The 18,279-nt window shown below is 34.4% G+C and overlaps 3 protein-coding genes and 1 pseudogene across 5 annotated transcripts; 3 read left to right on the plus strand and 1 right to left on the minus strand.

Moving 5' to 3' along the window:
• The first annotated feature begins 1,083 nt into the window (after positions 1-1,083).
• Positions 1,084-1,536, plus strand: LOC145113635 (putative mitochondrial protein AtMg00860 pseudogene; annotated as a pseudogene).
• Positions 1,537-9,823: 8,287 nt separating this feature from the next.
• LOC145122635 (ubiquitin-conjugating enzyme E2 5-like) lies at positions 9,824-12,383 on the plus strand. Of its 2 annotated transcripts, none has more exons than XM_079058290.1 (7): positions 9,824-10,083; positions 10,960-11,030; positions 11,319-11,398; positions 11,483-11,597; positions 11,760-11,812; positions 11,899-12,027; positions 12,117-12,383. In XM_079058290.1, exons 2-7 carry the CDS (start codon positions 10,987-10,989, stop codon positions 12,245-12,247), a joined length of 552 nt encoding a protein of 183 aa, XP_078914416.1. In that variant the 5' UTR covers positions 9,824-10,083; positions 10,960-10,986; the 3' UTR covers positions 12,248-12,383. The 2 variants fall into 2 exon arrangements, with proteins under 2 accessions (XP_078914416.1, XP_078914357.1); XM_079058231.1 differs by having other exon boundaries at positions 9,827-10,083; positions 10,943-11,030.
• Positions 12,384-12,442: 59 nt separating this feature from the next.
• On the plus strand, positions 12,443-14,749 carry LOC145122525 (putative inactive receptor kinase At2g26730). Of its 2 annotated transcripts, XM_079058156.1 has the most exons (3): positions 12,443-12,551; positions 12,705-13,904; positions 14,071-14,749. In XM_079058156.1, exons 2-3 carry the CDS (start codon positions 12,749-12,751, stop codon positions 14,646-14,648), a joined length of 1,734 nt encoding a protein of 577 aa, XP_078914282.1. In that variant the 5' UTR covers positions 12,443-12,551; positions 12,705-12,748; the 3' UTR covers positions 14,649-14,749. The 2 variants fall into 2 exon arrangements, with proteins under 2 accessions (XP_078914282.1, XP_078914255.1); XM_079058129.1 differs by having other exon boundaries at positions 12,497-13,904.
• A 2,663-nt stretch (positions 14,750-17,412) lies between these two features.
• Positions 17,413-17,892, minus strand: LOC145113639 (uncharacterized). The gene has a single exon (XM_079049710.1). It carries the CDS (start codon positions 17,890-17,892, stop codon positions 17,413-17,415), a length of 480 nt encoding a protein of 159 aa, XP_078905836.1.
• Positions 17,893-18,279: the final 387 nt, after the last annotated feature.

The raw sequence follows: 18,279 nt of genomic DNA on the forward strand, positions 1-18,279 counted from the left end.
AACTCACTAAGCTTCGTGCTTACCGTGTTATGTGTTATGTGTTTCAGGTACTTCTCAGGATCACGGGAAGGCGCCGGCTTGATTGTACACACGAGGTGAAGTTATGTTTTGAGGATCCTGGATTGTGTCTAAACAATTTATGAACATGTGTTTTTGATGAATTGTCATTTTGGAGATTTTTGAACTATGTTTATGAGAATTATGTGATTTCTAAAAATGAAAATTTTGTTTGAAAATTTACGTTGTTACAATCTATATATTAATAAGCTTCTTAACCATAAACCACCATTGTTTCAAATCCACCCATCACCCAAGCTTAGGAATGAAATGGAGCACAACCACCAGCAAAAAGAGCATCCCCACCATCATGCCACCCATCGCAACCCCAACGACTTTAAACTTGTGATCATGGTCATCCAGCTTGTGCTGGAGATTGATGTGGTCAATCATGCACACGATATAGTCCTGTCCGAGCTGCTCCTTCAACCGTTGCATTTCATATTGGTTTTCTGAAATCTTCTGACCACAATCACAAAAGATTGAGTGGTGCACATTGTAGTTGATGTCTTCACCAGAATTTAAAGAGTCGGGTGAAGGTGGTGGAGCTGACATTGTTGCTTTCTGAAGGGTTCTTCTAGATGATCGTGTGGCCGAATATGGTAAACAAGTTTGAGGGTTGTTTTACTTCAATCCCCACATAGGTGTGTCCCCTTTTAATTCGAGACGTGTGCCTGGGACTCAATCGAATCGACAATGTAAGGTTGGTGGGGTGTTGGTGGAAATTAAAGACAATAATTACTCTTTGCATGTGTCATCGAGTGTGTCATCGAGTCAACTCAGTATTGACTCAACGGGTTAACTCACATGCTTACTTGGCAAGTGACGAGGCAGGTTAACCTGCTAAAATGGGTAACATGACTTTTCCAATCGGTAAAACACAAGTATATGCCCTTAAAATGCAAAAAATAGTCAAGAGGGACCATTTAAACCATTATACGTAACTTTGTTGGGCTACAATGACAATAACCTTTTTTTTATGACATCTTGATATACATCCAAGATGAAAATCAACACCATTCTCATATGGAGATTGTTCTGAAAACACTAAGCCAACATGAGTTCTTTGCTAATCCAAGCAAGTACGAGTTGAGGAAACAACAACTAGAATATTTGGGGCATGTTATTTCGGGGCGAGGGGTAGTGGTTGATCACGAGAAGATTAAAGTTGTGGAAGCCTGTCCAATCCCATCCATAATAAAGGATCTCCGAGGGTTCTTAGGACTAGCCGGGTATTATAGGAAATTTATCAAGGGATACGCTAGTATTGCGGCCCTGTTAACGGATCAACTTCGGAAAGACAGCTTTGGATGGAATGATGCTGCCATGGGGGCGTTTCAAGCTTTAAAATTTACACTCATTAACACGCCTATCCTTACCATGCCAAACTTTGAAAAGTTATTCATAGTGGAAAATGATGCTTCTGGAGCCGGGTTAGGAGCAGTTTTGATCCAAGAAGGGCATCCTATTGCTTATTAAAGCATCAAGACTATTGTGTGTTAATAAAATCGGTATCAACAGTAGGAGTAAAGCACCCCTTTCTTTATTGAAAATAAAACTAACCAACACCACCTGATCATCAAATACGTGTTATTAATACTCTTTAAAAAACTGGAACTTACTACTATTCTAGAAACATAGGCACCAGTAGCAGTAAAGCACCCGACAAAATCATTAAAGCATGTTCTGGTCTAAGTCCATCCGTCAAAAAACTGAAATGGTAATGCACTTTACAAAATATCAAAATGGTAATGTAAATTTAGAGATGATCAAAATGGCCATTCTAAGATGGTCCTTCCAAAATGGCAAGTCATTTTAAATGACTAGATAAAGTCCATCATAAATATGATTAGGCTAACTTAACAAATGCAATTCATGTTAAGAAGAGCACCATCGGATGTAGAAAGGTGAGAGATAAAGTATGTGATCCAATCTTCTGTATTGAGAATAACAGTTGAATATTAAAGTTAATGTGGATCAAACATATATCAAAGTCACTAAAAATGAATCAAATCAACCCCCACCCCCTAAGAAACTTAAGAAATGTCAAAATGACACAAATGCCCATGGTACCACTTAAACATGAAAGCTTTATTCTATTTATGCATTTAATATGGTCCTAAGAACATAAGAAATATAATTTTTTAAGAAATTCATTATGCCGTGTAAAGATTGCAAAATTTTCATTTGCACATCTTTCTTACTTCCATTTCCAATTTTACTTTTTTAAGAAAATCATAACAATCTGTGAGATTTTTGAAAATTAGGTTGATTCAACTTTATATTTTATCTTCATCCACATAACAAAAAACTTTTCTCAAATCGAATGAGTGAAATTAGAAGTATTTTTAAGACTCTTAACACATCAACTGGGTGAATCCTATCAAATATCATTTTAAATATAATAAAATCAATACAATCTTATAAAGAATTTCATCAAAACGATTAGACCTAATAATCGATTTTATATATGATAAATATCATAAAAGTAACAGTAACAACAAGAACATCCTTACCAGTATAATAAAATCAAATATTGGCAAGAGCTTTACTTACATACCTGTAAACAAAAGGTTTGCCAACTTCAGAAGAATAAAACAACAGTTAAAATAATCGACACAATCTGCAATACAACACTCCTTGAAAATTGTATCCATGTGTCTCAGTCTTGCATCTTGAAATATGAAAGTTAATGTTAAAACAGAGATAAATACCTTGAAGAAAAGTAAAAAAAAAGGACAATCATTTTACACTTTACCTTTATAAAAGAAAAGCACTGGTGTAACAAATATGTGATGCCAAGTGAGAAGGTATTTGAAATTGGAGGATTTTCATCCTGAGGGGCAATTTAGGAAATTCAGTAACAATGATTTCATGACATTTTGATATGAACAGAAGTTGGAAAACCTAAATTCAGAAGAAACCTAAATCGAAAATTTAAGGCTAATACTTCAAACGCTAACCAACAAAATATAACTAAAATAATATATGGAATAACATTCAAGTTATATATATTCTATGTGCATATAATTGGTTGAATATAAAAGTACGATGCTTAAAAATGAAACATATGAAACACAACAGAAACCCAAAATATAGATAAAACTATTTCTTATAAAGCTAGTGTCGAAATCGTTCATATTTAAGGGACTAAAATCGTCAATTTGACACAATCTCGAATTATAAAAAGTTTAGGTTTTTGCACATTTTTTTATTTGGTAATTAAAAGAGGTTTCATCTGGATTTTACATAACCCAGATAGATCCATTAGGATAATAGTTATTGTTTTCTGAACATAGTCTAATCTTTTATGAACCAAAATTGAACAACTTTATACTAAAAGGAAAAGGGGCCTCCTTTTTTCACAAGAAAAAACATGCACACAAAAATGGAAACCCTAATTCAAGCATCAAACATCAACCACATATTTTTATGTTATATGCACATAGAATATATAACTTGAATCTTATTTCATATATTATTTTAGTTATATTTAACTTTTATAAAAATAAGAAACTGAACATAAAAGTTCTTTAAAATCCAACTAAGTTATCATAAAATTGATATTTTTATTATGTTTTTTTTAAATTGTCATTAAAAATTACATAGATAAAAATGTATTATTTTGCAATTTTGCATTCCATTCCATCCCTGATTCCATTATACCAAACCATATACTTTTTAAAACAAAAGTGAATAAAAAATAAATTAACCTACCTTTCTGGGACATGTTAACCACTAGAAGCGACCCATAAAATTAGCAAGATGCACATAACAAAAGGGAACACAAAATGTTATTATATCACATCATTTCAAATCAAATAATAACAGTAAATGTATTCCACAATTTAAAGGAGAATTATAATTGTTGTAACACAAGCTCCAATAAATCACTCACATGATTTCTTTGGTGATAACTTAACCAAAGGTGTTTTTCCAAAGAAAAATCCAAAAAAAAAAAATAAGCAGTAATATCATTAATCACAATCAATGATGCAGGAAGAAGGAACCTCTTTGACAATTGTTTTACAAAATTTATTCATTCTGATGATCTATGTTGGAAAGTTGCATCTTAAATCGTATAACAACATGCTTTCAAGGTTTAATATACTAAAATAAATTTACTAGATATACCTTCGAAAATATTGGTTACTATGAAAGACTGTGTGAAAACCACAATAAGGATCATATACCCAAAGAACCTCCTTAAGGATTGAATTCGCAAGAAAGCTAAAAAAATCATGTAGTAAAAATCTCCAAGAAAAAGCTCTTTATATTGTTGATGGTATAGGTATAAAGAATGAGCTAGCATATACTTGTAGAAGAAATGTCCAACAAAAATGTACAATGTTGACCAATGAGAATCTTGATTTGTTTATAGTTTTACTCAAGTTTTCACCTATGGACCCACCAACCACTCCTGATGAAGTGCTCTTTACAATGGTTGATATGCAAATCAATTCCAAAACTTGTAATAAGAAATGAATCACGTAAACGAATATGTGATGGTTTTTGATTTTTTTAGGATCCTATCAGGATGTTCTCAATTCTAAGCCTTTTATCCGAATTCTTCATCAAAAGTTACCTTTTTTCATACCACAAACTAATAGAAAAATGAAAGAATCTTCACAAAATTAGGTGAAAATCTTAAGTAAACATATTACGTACTCAAATGATGAGATATTTAGCTTCCAGATACTTGAAGTTATCCAAGACTTCCTGGAAGTCAGGAATAACTGTTCCTAGTTATGATGTTAGAAACATCTTCAGCATCAATGTGTTGACACCATGTATCATGTTCAGGTTTCCTGCTCAAAGTAGGTGGTTTAGGAATAGGGCCTTTTGAGAATGTTATTATTTCAGCAAGTGAAATATGATGCATGGTAACGAGATTGGATTTTGTTTTATCTACACAATTTTTAACAAAATTCATTTAGTATTTTCAATATTTAATCTTCAAAAATTAATACCCTTTTAGTTTCTAAAAACATTAATTATCAAAGTCTAGGATCCAAGTTACAAAAGAAATTAAATGGTTAGGTGACATTTATTCCTTTTATCTGAATTTAACTAGATAGATATCGGCTATCAATATGATACAGGTCGTATTGGTTGTTACTTCAGCAGTGCCCTGTTTTCATTTATGAAGCTCAAGAACTTAGAGTATTATTCGCTAGTTAGAAAGAACTTATCAAACGAATTATTAGTCAGAACATCAGATTTAGAGGAGTCAAATTATCAAGAAGCAACTGCATTATTTCATAAGACATGTTTATTTTGAGCCTCATTCGTGAGCTTAAAGTCTTTAGGATAACCAATGAGCTTATAACAACGCTCAATGGTATAACCCTTAATATTATAATTCTTACATTGTAGATTTTGATTACTATATGACTTATTCCTTTTAGGGTCATTAAACTTACTAACAAATGCATATGCTTGAGGCTTTGTGGAAGAGTGAGAATGGAACCGCTTTTCCGATTTGACTCCCATCAAGAAATAATAGAGAAAGACACTTTAACATTAGGGTGGTTCCAAAGAGGATTTGTCTTTTAACCTGATTGAATGTATCATCCAATACAGAAATAAAACTACATGAGTTTCATCAACTTGGAGTGATCATTAAATTTGGCAAATGCATCACAAGTACACCCATTCAGATTAATTAGCCCATCAAATTCCTTCCACAATGCATCAAGTTCGCTATAGTAATCATAAACAAAAATTCCATTATAGGCGAGTGAATTAATTTTTTTGATGCAGATTAAACACAATAGATCCATCAACCTTATAATATGTTTCAAGCAATTCAGTTCATATATCAAAAGCAATTTTCAGAACAAGCATGACTAGCATATATAGACTCATAAATTAAACCAAGAAACCAGGAACATACAACATCATTAAACCTTTCCTATTTATGTATTTTAGTTTCATCCTCTTTAGGTTTAGGAAAGGTATTATCAACAAATCCTAACTTATTTCTACCTTTTTAAAGCTCTTAACATAGAACTCCTCCAAACGATAACGTTTTAAGTTTCAGTTAGCTTAATACTAATTATAGAAACAATACCATTATCAAATGGATGCAAAAATAAGGGATCATCAAAGTCATAATGATCATGATTCTTTGTACCAGATCCAAAAGAGTTTCACCAACCATGTTTACTACACACTATACGAAAAATGATTTATATTACCAAAAAACTAACTACCTATATTGAACCAAATTCTACACCACTTATAGGCCAGAGCAAGTCGGTACATAAGGAAACAAGAAAGAGCAATCATCAATAGTTTGTAAGTAAACACACAAGAACAAAAAAAAAACACAAAAATTATAATTAAGAAACAACAATTAGAAAACAGACAGTTGGTACACAAGACCAAGACCAAATAAAAACATATAATCAAATATCATAAAAATACTACAAGAGGACTCAAACAAACGAGAGGTGTGCAAAAAACTTACAAACCTCTACCAAGTGCTCCGCAAACAGTTATGTAGAATACTATTTGATCCAACACATTTAGATCTAACACTGATTGGATTCAATAAGCATCCAAATGCTAGATTGCCGCTAAAAACAACCGTTTGAAACCTGATTTAATGTTGACTCTCTAAGATAGTGTTGATCGTTAGAGGTAACGAAAAGTTATCTCTAACGTTTACTGCTAACCATCCAGGTTGACGAAGATGAAGGTTTCAACAAGAAACATTTTACCAAAAAACCAGATATACTTCGACCCAGAGGCACGTAAACGAGCTACTTAAAATACACAAAGATCGAACACAAAACGATTCAAATAAAACAGATCTAAGATCGAGGAGAAAATTCAAGCCAAATCGACACAAAACCCTAAAAGAACACCAAAGAACCAACCGATGAACAAACCACGTCGATTTTAAAGAAACTAAGAGTTAACCTTGCTCTGATACCATGTACAAAAACTCAAAAAGAATCCAACACCAACTATTCTCTTTATTATTTTAAGAACCATTTGGTTTACATCAACTTACAACTCATACCTCACTATAATCACTTTCTCACTTATATAATAATGATTGGAGAAGAAGAAAGTAAATGTAAAGTTACAAGCTCAAGAATACAACTGGAAGAAAACCATAGAAACCCTAGACATAGTTTAGAAGATGAGAGAAAAAATGTAAGAGTAATTGACATGAATGAGCTAATCCACCTCAAAAAGCCTTTCAGTTTTCAATGTAGACCGGTTAAAATATCGGTTCTAGTTCGGTGCATACCCAGACCAAACCTGGTGAATCCGACCAGAATAGGGTCTGCATGCAAATATAACTTCGATGGAAACGAGCAGTCCCCTGACTTAGCACATACACACTCAGACCCCTTAGAACTTTCATCTGACACCTCTGTCATTTACCAATATTAGATAACACACCCATTCAATTGATTAATTACGACAACTTAAACAATCACAACTTTATTAACAATATTGATCATGAATGTATATTATTTTCAACACATAATATATGAAGCAAACAAGCCCCCATTATACACGTTCAATATGTAATGGTACGTTTTGTTGAATATAAGCTTATACAAATTATTTTATTGAAAAATGAGGTGTTTGATCTACATGGGAACACATGTACCCAAAACGACGATAGAGTGATCATAATTTTTGTCTTCAAGTTTGGAACACACCCAAATCGAAAATTTGATGACAAGACAAAACCCAAGTTGGTCGAACAACAGAGAGTACCCTTCGATTTAGAATCTCAAATCACTCATGTGCGATTAAACTTCATCTAGAAAGACCCTGTGTAGCAGCAATGCATGAATAAAAAAACTCTTCCCCTGACACCAAGGATCCATCCATCCAAAATCTAAAACATGTTGTCTCATAAAAATGATCAAGTTATCAACGTGTTTATTTTCCACTAAACTCTTGTTAGCATGTTACAACGATAGTTGAAACTGAAAAATGGTATATGAAAATACCAATTAAATAGTCTGCGGAAAAAAACACATATATGGTATTTTTCGGAGGATACACTTGCAAAAATATCAAGATTGGCCTACGATAATACCCATTAATGGTATTTTCGCATGTATACCTTACAAATTAATAAAATGGCATTCAAGAGTACTACAACTAGCTATTTTCATAGGTCCCCTACAAAAATACCAAAATTTATATGCGATATTACCTATTTCGTAGGTCAATTTTGGTATTTTCGTAGGTATAACGTGCTAAAATACCAAAGAATACCTACAAAAATAAATAATCAAAAGCCACTTCTGTTAAATAACAAAAAGGTCAAAAACTCATTTTTATCACTAAAAATGGATAAACACTCATCTTCGCAGACCATTTCCTCCAAAAGACACGAGAAAACGTTTTTTTTTTTTGCCTAATTTTTTTGTTTAAATGTCAAAACTAATCAATCCATATGACTACAAAGAAAAAGAAACTTGTTACATTCAACCTATTGTACTCCTATTTAACCATATCACTCAAAAGTACTTTTTATAAAATGAAATTGATAGTTAGAAAATGAGACTGATAGTTAGAAAATGAGACTTTCGCTTTAAATATGTAGACCAATGATCAATCACATCCTCATAGGTTGGTCTGTAAATGAACCGAACGAACACGAACGGGGGTTTGTTCATGTCCGTTCATTTAAGTTAGCTGAACAAATAAACGAACACGAACGAATAAACAAACGAGTTTTCTTGTTCATGTTTCTTCGTTTAACATATTACATTGTTCATGTTCGTGAATATGGCAAACAAACATAAACGAACGAACATAAATGAACAAAGATAATTGAACATATATGAACATATAATATAGTAATGTAATCAAACACGATTAATTATATATGAACATAAAAGAAACTTATATGAACGAAAATAAACAAACGTAAACAAACGTTCAGGAACATAACTGAACGATCGAGACCATTGTTTATTTTCGTTCGTTTAACTAAATGAACGAGAATTTGTGTTCATATTGGTTCATTTATTAAATAAACTAACTTTCCGCCGAACAAATCACGAACAGTTCACTGTACATTCAACTCTACTCATAGGGCCTACTTCACAGCCTTTTCTTGCAAAATTTATGATTAGTTTGAATAAACTTAATTTTTATCTAAATTTCAATAAATAATTAATTTCTCTTAAATAAAACCACCTATTTACCCTAAGTGCCACCAACTTAACACTTTGGAGAAACTTAATTCCCAAGAAGTCACAACCAAATATATTCTAATTTCCACATAACCATATTTAAATTAAAGAAAATGGTTGGGCGTTGCAACTTGCACCCACGTTGGAGGTGAGGTGCTTTGTCCGTCAAAGATTCTACCAAAGAATTTGGCACCTACAAAATTTTAGGAATATCAATATATCACTATCCATTTCTTGATGTTCCTCAATATAAGACCTAATTTCACCCATTTGTAAAGTTATTGCTTAAACGAGTATCAAAAACTTTATTTAAGACTATTTGGCAAAAAAAACACAATCATTCAAACTTTTTTAAGGTTAAAAAAGATTATGATTCTTTAACCATTAGTATAAAATTTTGATTCGTTGAGAAGCTATGTCAAATACACTGAATACCAAACTAATATAAATACTTTTATTTAGGGATTTTTAAAACATCCTCTTACCGACAAAATATGAAAACCTATTATTAATTTATTTATTATTGAGAAATATGAATCCATTATTGTTTTTCAAGAAGATGATGACATTCCAAGAACACTTTCCCTCCCCCTCTTTCTCACTTATCCACGAATTTGACACGTTCATCGTCTTTTCCTTTTCTCCACGTGTGTGACATCTTTCTCTGCAATAAACTTTAAAAGAAATGTCGACAACATGCACGCTATCCCAACCTAACGCCTTCAATTCGCCATTGTTTTCTGTACCCACTTCCAAAAACTTCCGCCCTCATTCCAATCTCGGTTCTATACTCCCTTCGTTCCAGAATCCCCCCGATTTCACAGATTTCGATCACTCAAATCTCTAGGTTTGCATTCTCCCCTTTTCATCGCTAATTTTTCTTCACTGTTTTCGTTTGATCTATGATTATTTTGCTTTCCATTATGAAGGAAACTGAAAGCAGATCCTTTAGGAAAAAACCAGTCAACCATCGTAAATATTGAATAATGTTTAGGGTTTGATGTATGTGTTTCGTTATTTTCGCAATTTGGTTATTTGATCCCTTTACCCGTTGACATCACTTGGCGAAATTAACGCAATTGATCTCATTGCTCCCTAAATTAGAATCAATTCTGGACTTTTTTATATTCAAACTTCGGTAATTTTAAACTAGAAATTGAAGTACGTGTTCTTTGTTTCCTTTTATTTGAAATGACTCCATTGTAATGCTTGTTTTCAACAGTTGAATCTACTTACCGATTCCTTGTATATATTCACCACCAAAATTTCTTGTCGATTTATAAGTCATGAAGTAATCCAGTTGACTTTAAAAGTTATATTTGGGCTTTTAAAGAATTGGGGAGATGATTAGTTGATGATTTTTTTCTATGTTTGATTCCACACGTTGTGTTTAGAATATGCAAAAGTCTTTGTGACGAAATTTACTCGATTTGTGTAGTATCTGATATTAACTTTAGTGGTTATCATATGTGGGATTGGGAGTTGGAACTCTACCATCTGGACAAAGCACAATTGGGTGTTTTACTTTTAGAAACAATATTGGTTCAATCTTGTTTTTGTAGAAGACTTTAAAAACAACAGTTTCAATTCATACTTGTTGCTTAATTATGCGATTGAAATGCATGTATAATCATGTATCATGTATGACTATGTTTTCTTTTACTTTTTTTAATCTTTTGTGACATTTGCTCAAATATGCTAACCAGGTTACTAAATTCCATAGTTTGCGACTTGCTCTCGCCCAACGAAAATGTCTTCCCCTAGCAAGAGGAGAGAAATGGATGTCATGAAGTTGTAAGTCTTGTTTCTCATAATTATATAAGTTGTACTGGTTAGCATTTGTTACACCAGACAAGACATGACTACTAGACAAGCTTTCCAGGGTAATTTTGTAGGATTGAAGAGGGTATTCATGTCTTTATGCACTAGCGAGTCTCTATCCCATATTGTTTCACCTTTCTGGATAGTGGGATATATTAGTCCTTTTTGCTAATGGCCCCATACGCGCGAGAGACACAGACACAGTACATCTTGTTTTGTCATTTCATGTCCACACTATCATGATATTATGTTTGAATTCAGGATGATGAGCGATTACATCGTGGATACACCAAATGATAGGCTTAATGAATTTAGTGTGGAATTTCACGGGCCAAAAGAAAGTGTGCTTCTTACCTCGCTTCCCCAATTTTTTAAAATATTCGAATTGGATTGGATGTTTGAGCTCTAACTTTTGGAGCTGTTAGGTTTTTATGAGGGTGGTGTGTGGAAAGTTCGTGTTGAGCTGCCGGATGCATATCCATACAAGTCTCCTTCAATTGGATTCGTGAACAAAATCTTCCACCCCAATGTCGACGAGCTGTGAGTACATAATACGTGATTAAAAGTTAATTCAAGCATTATTAATGGAAGCAAAAGCAAAAACGACTTCAAAAATGGTGACAAATCCGTTTATGTGTTACGTTTTTCATGTTCTTGATACTTGACATTCTTGTTATTGTCCGTTTTTAATCAAAATTGCAGGTCTGGATCGGTTTGCTTGGATGTCATAAACCAGTCCTGGAGTCCAATGTTCGGTATTAAATCTTTCTTTTTTGCATTAGTCAACAGGAAAGTAGGGAACACCCGTACGAAGTTGTTCTAATTCGTTCTTAAATTGCAGATCTTTTAAACATTTTCGAAGTCTTTCTTCCTCAGCTCTTGTTATACCCAAATCCTTCTGATCCTCTCAATGGCGATGCTGCTTCATTGATGATGAAGGACAAGAAGCAGTACGAAGAAAAAGTTAAAGGTCGTATTCCTTGATTATAACACAAAATTCCAACACTAATAGATATTTTATCGTCGATCTTTGTGATTAACATTGGTTCTATTTAACAGAGTACTGTGAGCGTTACGCAAAGAACAATGGTAAATCCGTAGCTGAAGAAGACGACAGCGGTGAGGATGAAATCAGTGACGGACAGTACACTTCGAGCGATGATGAAATTCCAGGTCGTGCAGATTTATAAGCGATTGGTGTTAATCTGTTAGGGTTTGTGGTTGTGTTTTAACGATTGTATAACTATGATCCTATTTCAACTCCCGATTGTAAAACTTGTACAATTTACCAAAACCTGCAAATGTTTACAGTATTACGAATTCAAATGTAGTTATACTTCCTTCTTTGTTCTTGCAATTGGTTTGTTTTTTGTGCTAAAAGCAAACAGATAGCCTGCATAGACCAAGCCAAGATTAGTATATTGATCACAAATGTCAAGAAGCCGGCCACTGTATTCCATTTTGACCATTTCCAGCCGGCTAATCTTGTAACTTGTAAGTTCTTCTTCTTCTTCACTCAACTTCAACTTCAAACCTTGTTTACATCTATCTTGCTGAATTCATTCCGCTACATTTTCAATCCAAAAATGGATCAAATTAGATCCAATTTATTTGTTTCGTTTTTGTTCTTTTTACTTTTTTCATCAGTAAGAACAGAAGATCAAAGTGTAATTCAGGCACTGGTCACATTCATGGATAAACTCGCGCCAATGCAAACCACCACAAACTGGGGATGGAACATTTCGTCGGACCCATGCACAAGTAGATGGGTCGGGGTTACTTGCGATGGAAGCAACGTAACTGTAAAAAAAATCGTCCTTGAGAATCTTAATCTATCGGGAACACTCGATCCTGGTTCACTTTGCAAGGTGAGTAATCTTCTTGTACTTAGTCTCAACTTCAACAATCTCACCGGAATCTTGTCGCCTGAGATTTCAAACTGTAATCGTCTCACCCATTTCTACCTCACCGGAAACCGTTTTTCCGGCAATCTCCCCGATTCCATTACAAACTTACCAAATGTGAAACGGATTGTGATATCTAACAACGATTTCTCCGGCGACTTACCGGATTTTTCAAGAACCACAAGTTTGTTAACGTTCTTAGCACAGAACAACCAGTTCACAGGTCAACTTCCGGGCTTCAATTATAATCAATTACAAGATTTCAACATTGCAAATAACAATTTCACCGGTCCGGTTCCCGATGACACGGGTCGATTCGATGGCAACAGCTTCGCGGGTAACCCGGGGTTATGCGGGAAAGTGTTGCCCCGATCGTGTCCGGTTAAAAAGAAAGAAAAAGAGTCAAAATTACGGGATTTTTTTATTTACTCCGGGTATGCGGTCCTGGGGTTTTTAATTGTTGTTCTAGTCACAATCATGTTAGTCAAGAGAAAGAAGAGGGGGCAAAATGAAAAGACGGATTTGTCCCCGAAGAACAGTTCACGAAGCGGGCGATCAAGTGAATCGAGAAATAGCAAGAGGTCGGAATTCTCGTTGACATCGGTTGAAAACGGCGGGGTTTCTACTTCGATGGTGGTTCTATCGAGTCCCGTGGGTAACGGGCTGAGATTTGAAGATCTGCTTCGTGCACCGGCTGAATTGATTTCAAGGGGTAATAATGGAAGTTTGTATAAAGTGAAACCGGAAGGTGGGGTTTCTCTTGTTGTTAAAAGGATAAAGAATTGGAAGATTTCGAAAGATGAATTCAAGAAAAGAATGCAGAAAATTGATGAAATAAAGCATTCAAATGTGTTACCAGTTGTTGCTTATTACTCTTCAAAACACGAAAAGCTTCTGGTTTATGAGTATCAGCAAAATGGCAGTCTCTTTAGACTTCTCCATGGTGAGTTCCCAAATTTACTTCATTTTTTCTTCCATCTCAAAAAATAATGCGCTTTGCTTTCATTTTTTTCTTTCTACTATTCACCATTATTGCAGGAAGAATAACGTTTTTACAGAAACAGTTTTTTTAACAAAAATTTAAATAACTTTTTGATTTGTTGTTTTAGGATCACAAAACGGGCAAATTTTTGATTGGGGTAGCCGGTTAAGTCTCGCGTCTAGTGTAGCCGCGGCATTGGCATTCATGCATCGGGAGCTTCAAGACGACTTGATCGCGCACGGAAACGTAAAGTCATCCAACATTTTGCTAAAAGATGACATGGAGCCGTGTGTAAGCGAGTATGGGCTAATGCCAGCAAATCACCAGGACCCGGGTCCCAGTGACCAGGACCCGGGCCCAAGCAGGACCCAAGATCGCACAACCACCGGAAATTTCAAGGGTGATGTGTATGGGTTTGGTGTGGTTCTGCTTGAGTTGCTGACCGGGAAGCCGGTTCAGGACAATGGGTCGGGTTTAGTGACGTGGGTGAGGGCTGTGGTTCAAGAAGAATGGACAGGGGAGGTTTTTGACAAGGCGTTGATAGTTGAAGGGGCTAATGAAGAAAGGATGATTAGGTTGTTGCATGTGGCGTTAAATTGTATTAATGGTTCACGAGAGGCGAGACCGATGATGGGTGAGGTGGCGACGATGATATTGTCTTTGAAGGAAGAAGAAGAGCGGTCTATGACCTCTTCTGACCCGTGATGATTGTTAATCAGATAAAAAATTTATGAGCATATTTAATTGTTGTAAAAAACTGAACACCATTGAATTATTTAATTTCACGAGCTTAAATAGTTATGTTATGGTATCAAAAAATCTCATTGGGGATTACCAAACAATAACCACTAGCTAAACCAAACTGATTCATCTCGTAGATGTTTATTGGATGTGTAGTATGAGACTGATTATCCGATTATTTAAAATGTTTATTTTATACATGTTGTATATTTATTAGTAAATGATTTATTTAAACATATTAAATGATTTATTTAAACAAAAGTTGTGTTTTAGAAATCATTAAAGGTGCATGAATGATATCTGTATACATATGCATTATATGGTTACCTACACGAAGGTAGGTAGGTTGTACCCACCACAATGGAATGAGTTGTTCTATTACGTTATAATTTGTGTGGTCCCCATTGTTGAAGTAAGATTAGTCACATCACTAGTCATATTTCGTGACACGAGAATTCATATTATGATGCGAATGTTGTGTATGGAATGGGGAACAAGATAACATGATTATAGGTCGAAGGAGGAAGAGAAGACGCTAAATCTTTCCAACGTGGGTGTTTTCTCTATTGCTAATCTATATAAGTTAATTATATAAGAATGAATTGAGGGTGCATAGTTATTGGTGGAGTTTATGTCTCAGAAGGCATCATAATTTTAAAAGCATTTCGTGATACTATCGTTGTTTCTTGAGTTTAAGTCTCATTCAAAACGTTTTGTGATGAAGGAAAGGTTGGTTTGGATAGAGATTGAAGGCTTCTACTATGTGAGTGGACTCTAAACTCTTTTAAAAAAGTAGCATCTACATGGGAAATTGTCTTGATCTTATTCGCGAAAGGTGATTGTTATTATTGAAGATGTGAGTTACATTGTTCGGGGAAAGGAAAAAGTCGGGTGGATTCCAACCATAGAGGAGGACGAGGTTGTTACTTGTTACAGATAACAAATGATGCAACCTAGCGGTATCAGAAGTTGATGAAAATATATCATTCAGCCAAAGGTTGAGGGTTCAAGTCTAAATGAAAACAAAAGTTGTAGATTTATGAGTAGGATAGTGGATGTATGTTAGTGTGTTAGACATTTAAAAAAACCAAAACAAAACAAATGGCATATGGTTATTTCCGGAAGATGACTTGGAGAATGATAGGAGAGTCATGATAAGGGGGAAGATTACGAGTTGGAAGAACAGTTTCCAAACTCATTCGAGAAGATAGTGCATGATCAAGGCAAATTCATGTTTGTATGACAAATGTGATAATTGCACCCTAACATGCCAACACATTTACATTTGTACTTAAAAGCAACAGGCCAACAACTTACGTTTTTCAATTTTTTATTTTAGTTCCCGGTTTATTGTTTTCTTTTCTTCCTTAAGAACAATAAATGCTTTAAACTTGTAGAAATTATTTAGGAACATTTTTATACATGACTTATCACGCTTTTTCATCCATTTCCATTGCATTTGGTGTATATATGCACATGAGTATCATGTAATTTTGTGAAATAGTTGCTTCCATGTAACACAATATACTTTGAGTTTTGAGGTATTTTTCGTTGTTTTTGTAGCAACTATAAGCATGTTCGGCAAAACTAGCTGGTAGCGTTTAGTAGATAGCGGGTAGCTTATAGCGTTTTGTTAAACGCAACATAAAGTAGCATTTGAATTTGGAACATTTTGTTTAAACCAAATGCTAGAAGTTTGTAGTGTCAAACGAGACTTTCTGTTCAAAACGGAGCGTTTTGTCAAAAGCTAGAAGCTCTCAAACGCTCCGTGTCGAACACGCCCAATGTAGGATGCGGTGTAGCATCCTTAGCACCTCCTTTAACATCTCCCACCCCTACAGCCTAAGAACTTAGAGTGGCATGTGAAGTGTATCCATTGAAGTGCATATTGATATACTACATAAATGGAAGAGTCGATTAAAACGGCTAAACATTTCTTTAAGGATAGATAACTCTGATTTTGTAATGCTTTTAATTATATGAATTTACTTTCATCATATTTAATGCTTATAATAGTAATTTCTTTAATTCCCCCCCCCCCCCCCCCCAATTGTTATAATTTTATTTAAGTATAAATAAATAGTTATCTATTAGAAATTTGAAATCAAATTAATCATTATAACTTGTATTGGTGTCTCTGAAAATGATGGTGGCCATCGACATGGTTAGGATATTAACCATGGAATATTCCTAAACGCTGCTTCGTATTATTACAAGTTACAACATAATGCTAATGGCAATGCCAACACTCCATTGCCAGGTGCCATCAGTTGCAATCAATAAGCAACAGACGCACAAAACGACAATAGAAAGCCATACAGGATTTGTACATTTATTCATTATATTGAAAACGAACATACTTCAAGTTTAACTACAGAAATCGCCTAAAATATATATACAAAGATTAACTACAGATATCGGCAAAGGATTTCTAGCAAAGGAGAGGAAACGTAATGGAAAAGTGTAGAAGCCTATAGAAGGAGCCATAGCCATGGAGGATTAATCATAAAAACAAATTTTTAATTCAAGAACACCTATGAAGTACAGCCGTTCACGTAATCTTACACCTTTCACTGTCCCCTCCTTGCGTTTATTATATTCACAAACAGGCCCCATCCACACGTACTAATCGAAAATTGAAAAAAAAAATCTTACCAAAATGATCTAGCGATCCAGATTTAAAAAAGTTCTAATCAAACAAAATCAAACCGGTGATAATTGAAGCTAATCATACGAAATTCGGTCCGATTGCTTCCTTACCGAGATCAGTCGATGGTTTAGAAGTTATCGGAACCGTCGTCCGTGATGCGTACCTTGAGGAGAAGTTGCGGACCATATACTCGTTCTCCATTTCAGAATCTCCGTTATCTAACGCTCCTTCGTCGAAATTGAGCGCATAATCTAGAGGATCGTACTGAAACTTGGGGGATTGTCGACCAAAACTTTTGTTACGATTAAACCGGCGTATGAATGTCTTCCATCTTGGACCTGCAACGATCTCTGACCACTCCCGAATCTTCATCAAGGCGTCGATCCCTCGTGACCATAGACTTCTTTCAGAATTGTACTCCGGAGACGACGAACGTACTTTCTGCCACTTGTAGGGTATGCAGAAACAACAACGGCGACTGGAATATAGAAATTCTGATGGAGAAGGTAAGTCATGGTTTGATTCAGTGGTATCTCTAGGAGAAAATTCAGTCGCCATCGAAACACATGAAGGAGGGTGAGTAAGGTTTTGAGTGTTCTGGAAAGTGAAACCCCTTTTCTTATGTGCGTGATGAGAAAACGCCCACTGTATTTTATAGACAGGCAAAGGGAATAAAAATACAAAAGAACAAACATAATATAAAAAGATTATAAGTCATTAAGTTGAGCCAAAGTCTTTACTCGATTTTCATTTTTCGGTTTTAAAGTTTACGTTATAAATAAATGTTATAAATTGGATAAAAATTCATTTTGTTTTGTGTTTATAAATAGTGTTAATCATGATAATAACAACGCCTATTGCTAATTTCGAAATAAAATCTAATGTCTCCACTATTTAATATTTTTATATGTTTTTAAAAAAGTATATAAATAATTAATTTGTTAA

This window comes from Lactuca virosa, chromosome 1, assembly GCF_052849685.1.
Source record: "Lactuca virosa cultivar CGN04683 chromosome 1, Lactuca_virosa_CGN04683_v6, whole genome shotgun sequence".
NCBI lineage: Eukaryota > Viridiplantae > Streptophyta > Magnoliopsida > Asterales > Asteraceae > Lactuca > Lactuca virosa.

Excerpts from the sequence above, each read along its gene's own strand:
- LOC145122635 (XM_079058290.1), top strand. The coding sequence starts at position 10,987 with ATGTCTTCCCCTAGCAAGAGGAGAGAAATGGATGTCATGAAGTT. Across the intron at positions 11,598-11,759 it reads CACCCCAATGTCGACGAGCT|GTCTGGATCGGTTTGCTTGG; the intron begins GTGAGTACATAA and ends TCAAAATTGCAG. Across the intron at positions 11,813-11,898 it reads GTCCTGGAGTCCAATGTTCG|ATCTTTTAAACATTTTCGAA; the intron begins GTATTAAATCTT and ends CTTAAATTGCAG.
- LOC145122525 (XM_079058129.1), top strand. The coding sequence starts at position 12,644 with ATGGATCAAATTAGATCCAATTTATTTGTTTCGTTTTTGTTCTTTTTA. Across the intron at positions 13,905-14,070 it reads TCTCTTTAGACTTCTCCATG|GATCACAAAACGGGCAAATT; the intron begins GTGAGTTCCCAA and ends TTGTTGTTTTAG.
- LOC145113639 (XM_079049710.1), bottom strand. The coding sequence starts at position 17,892 with ATGGCGACTGAATTTTCTCCTAGAGATACCACTGAATCAAACCATGAC.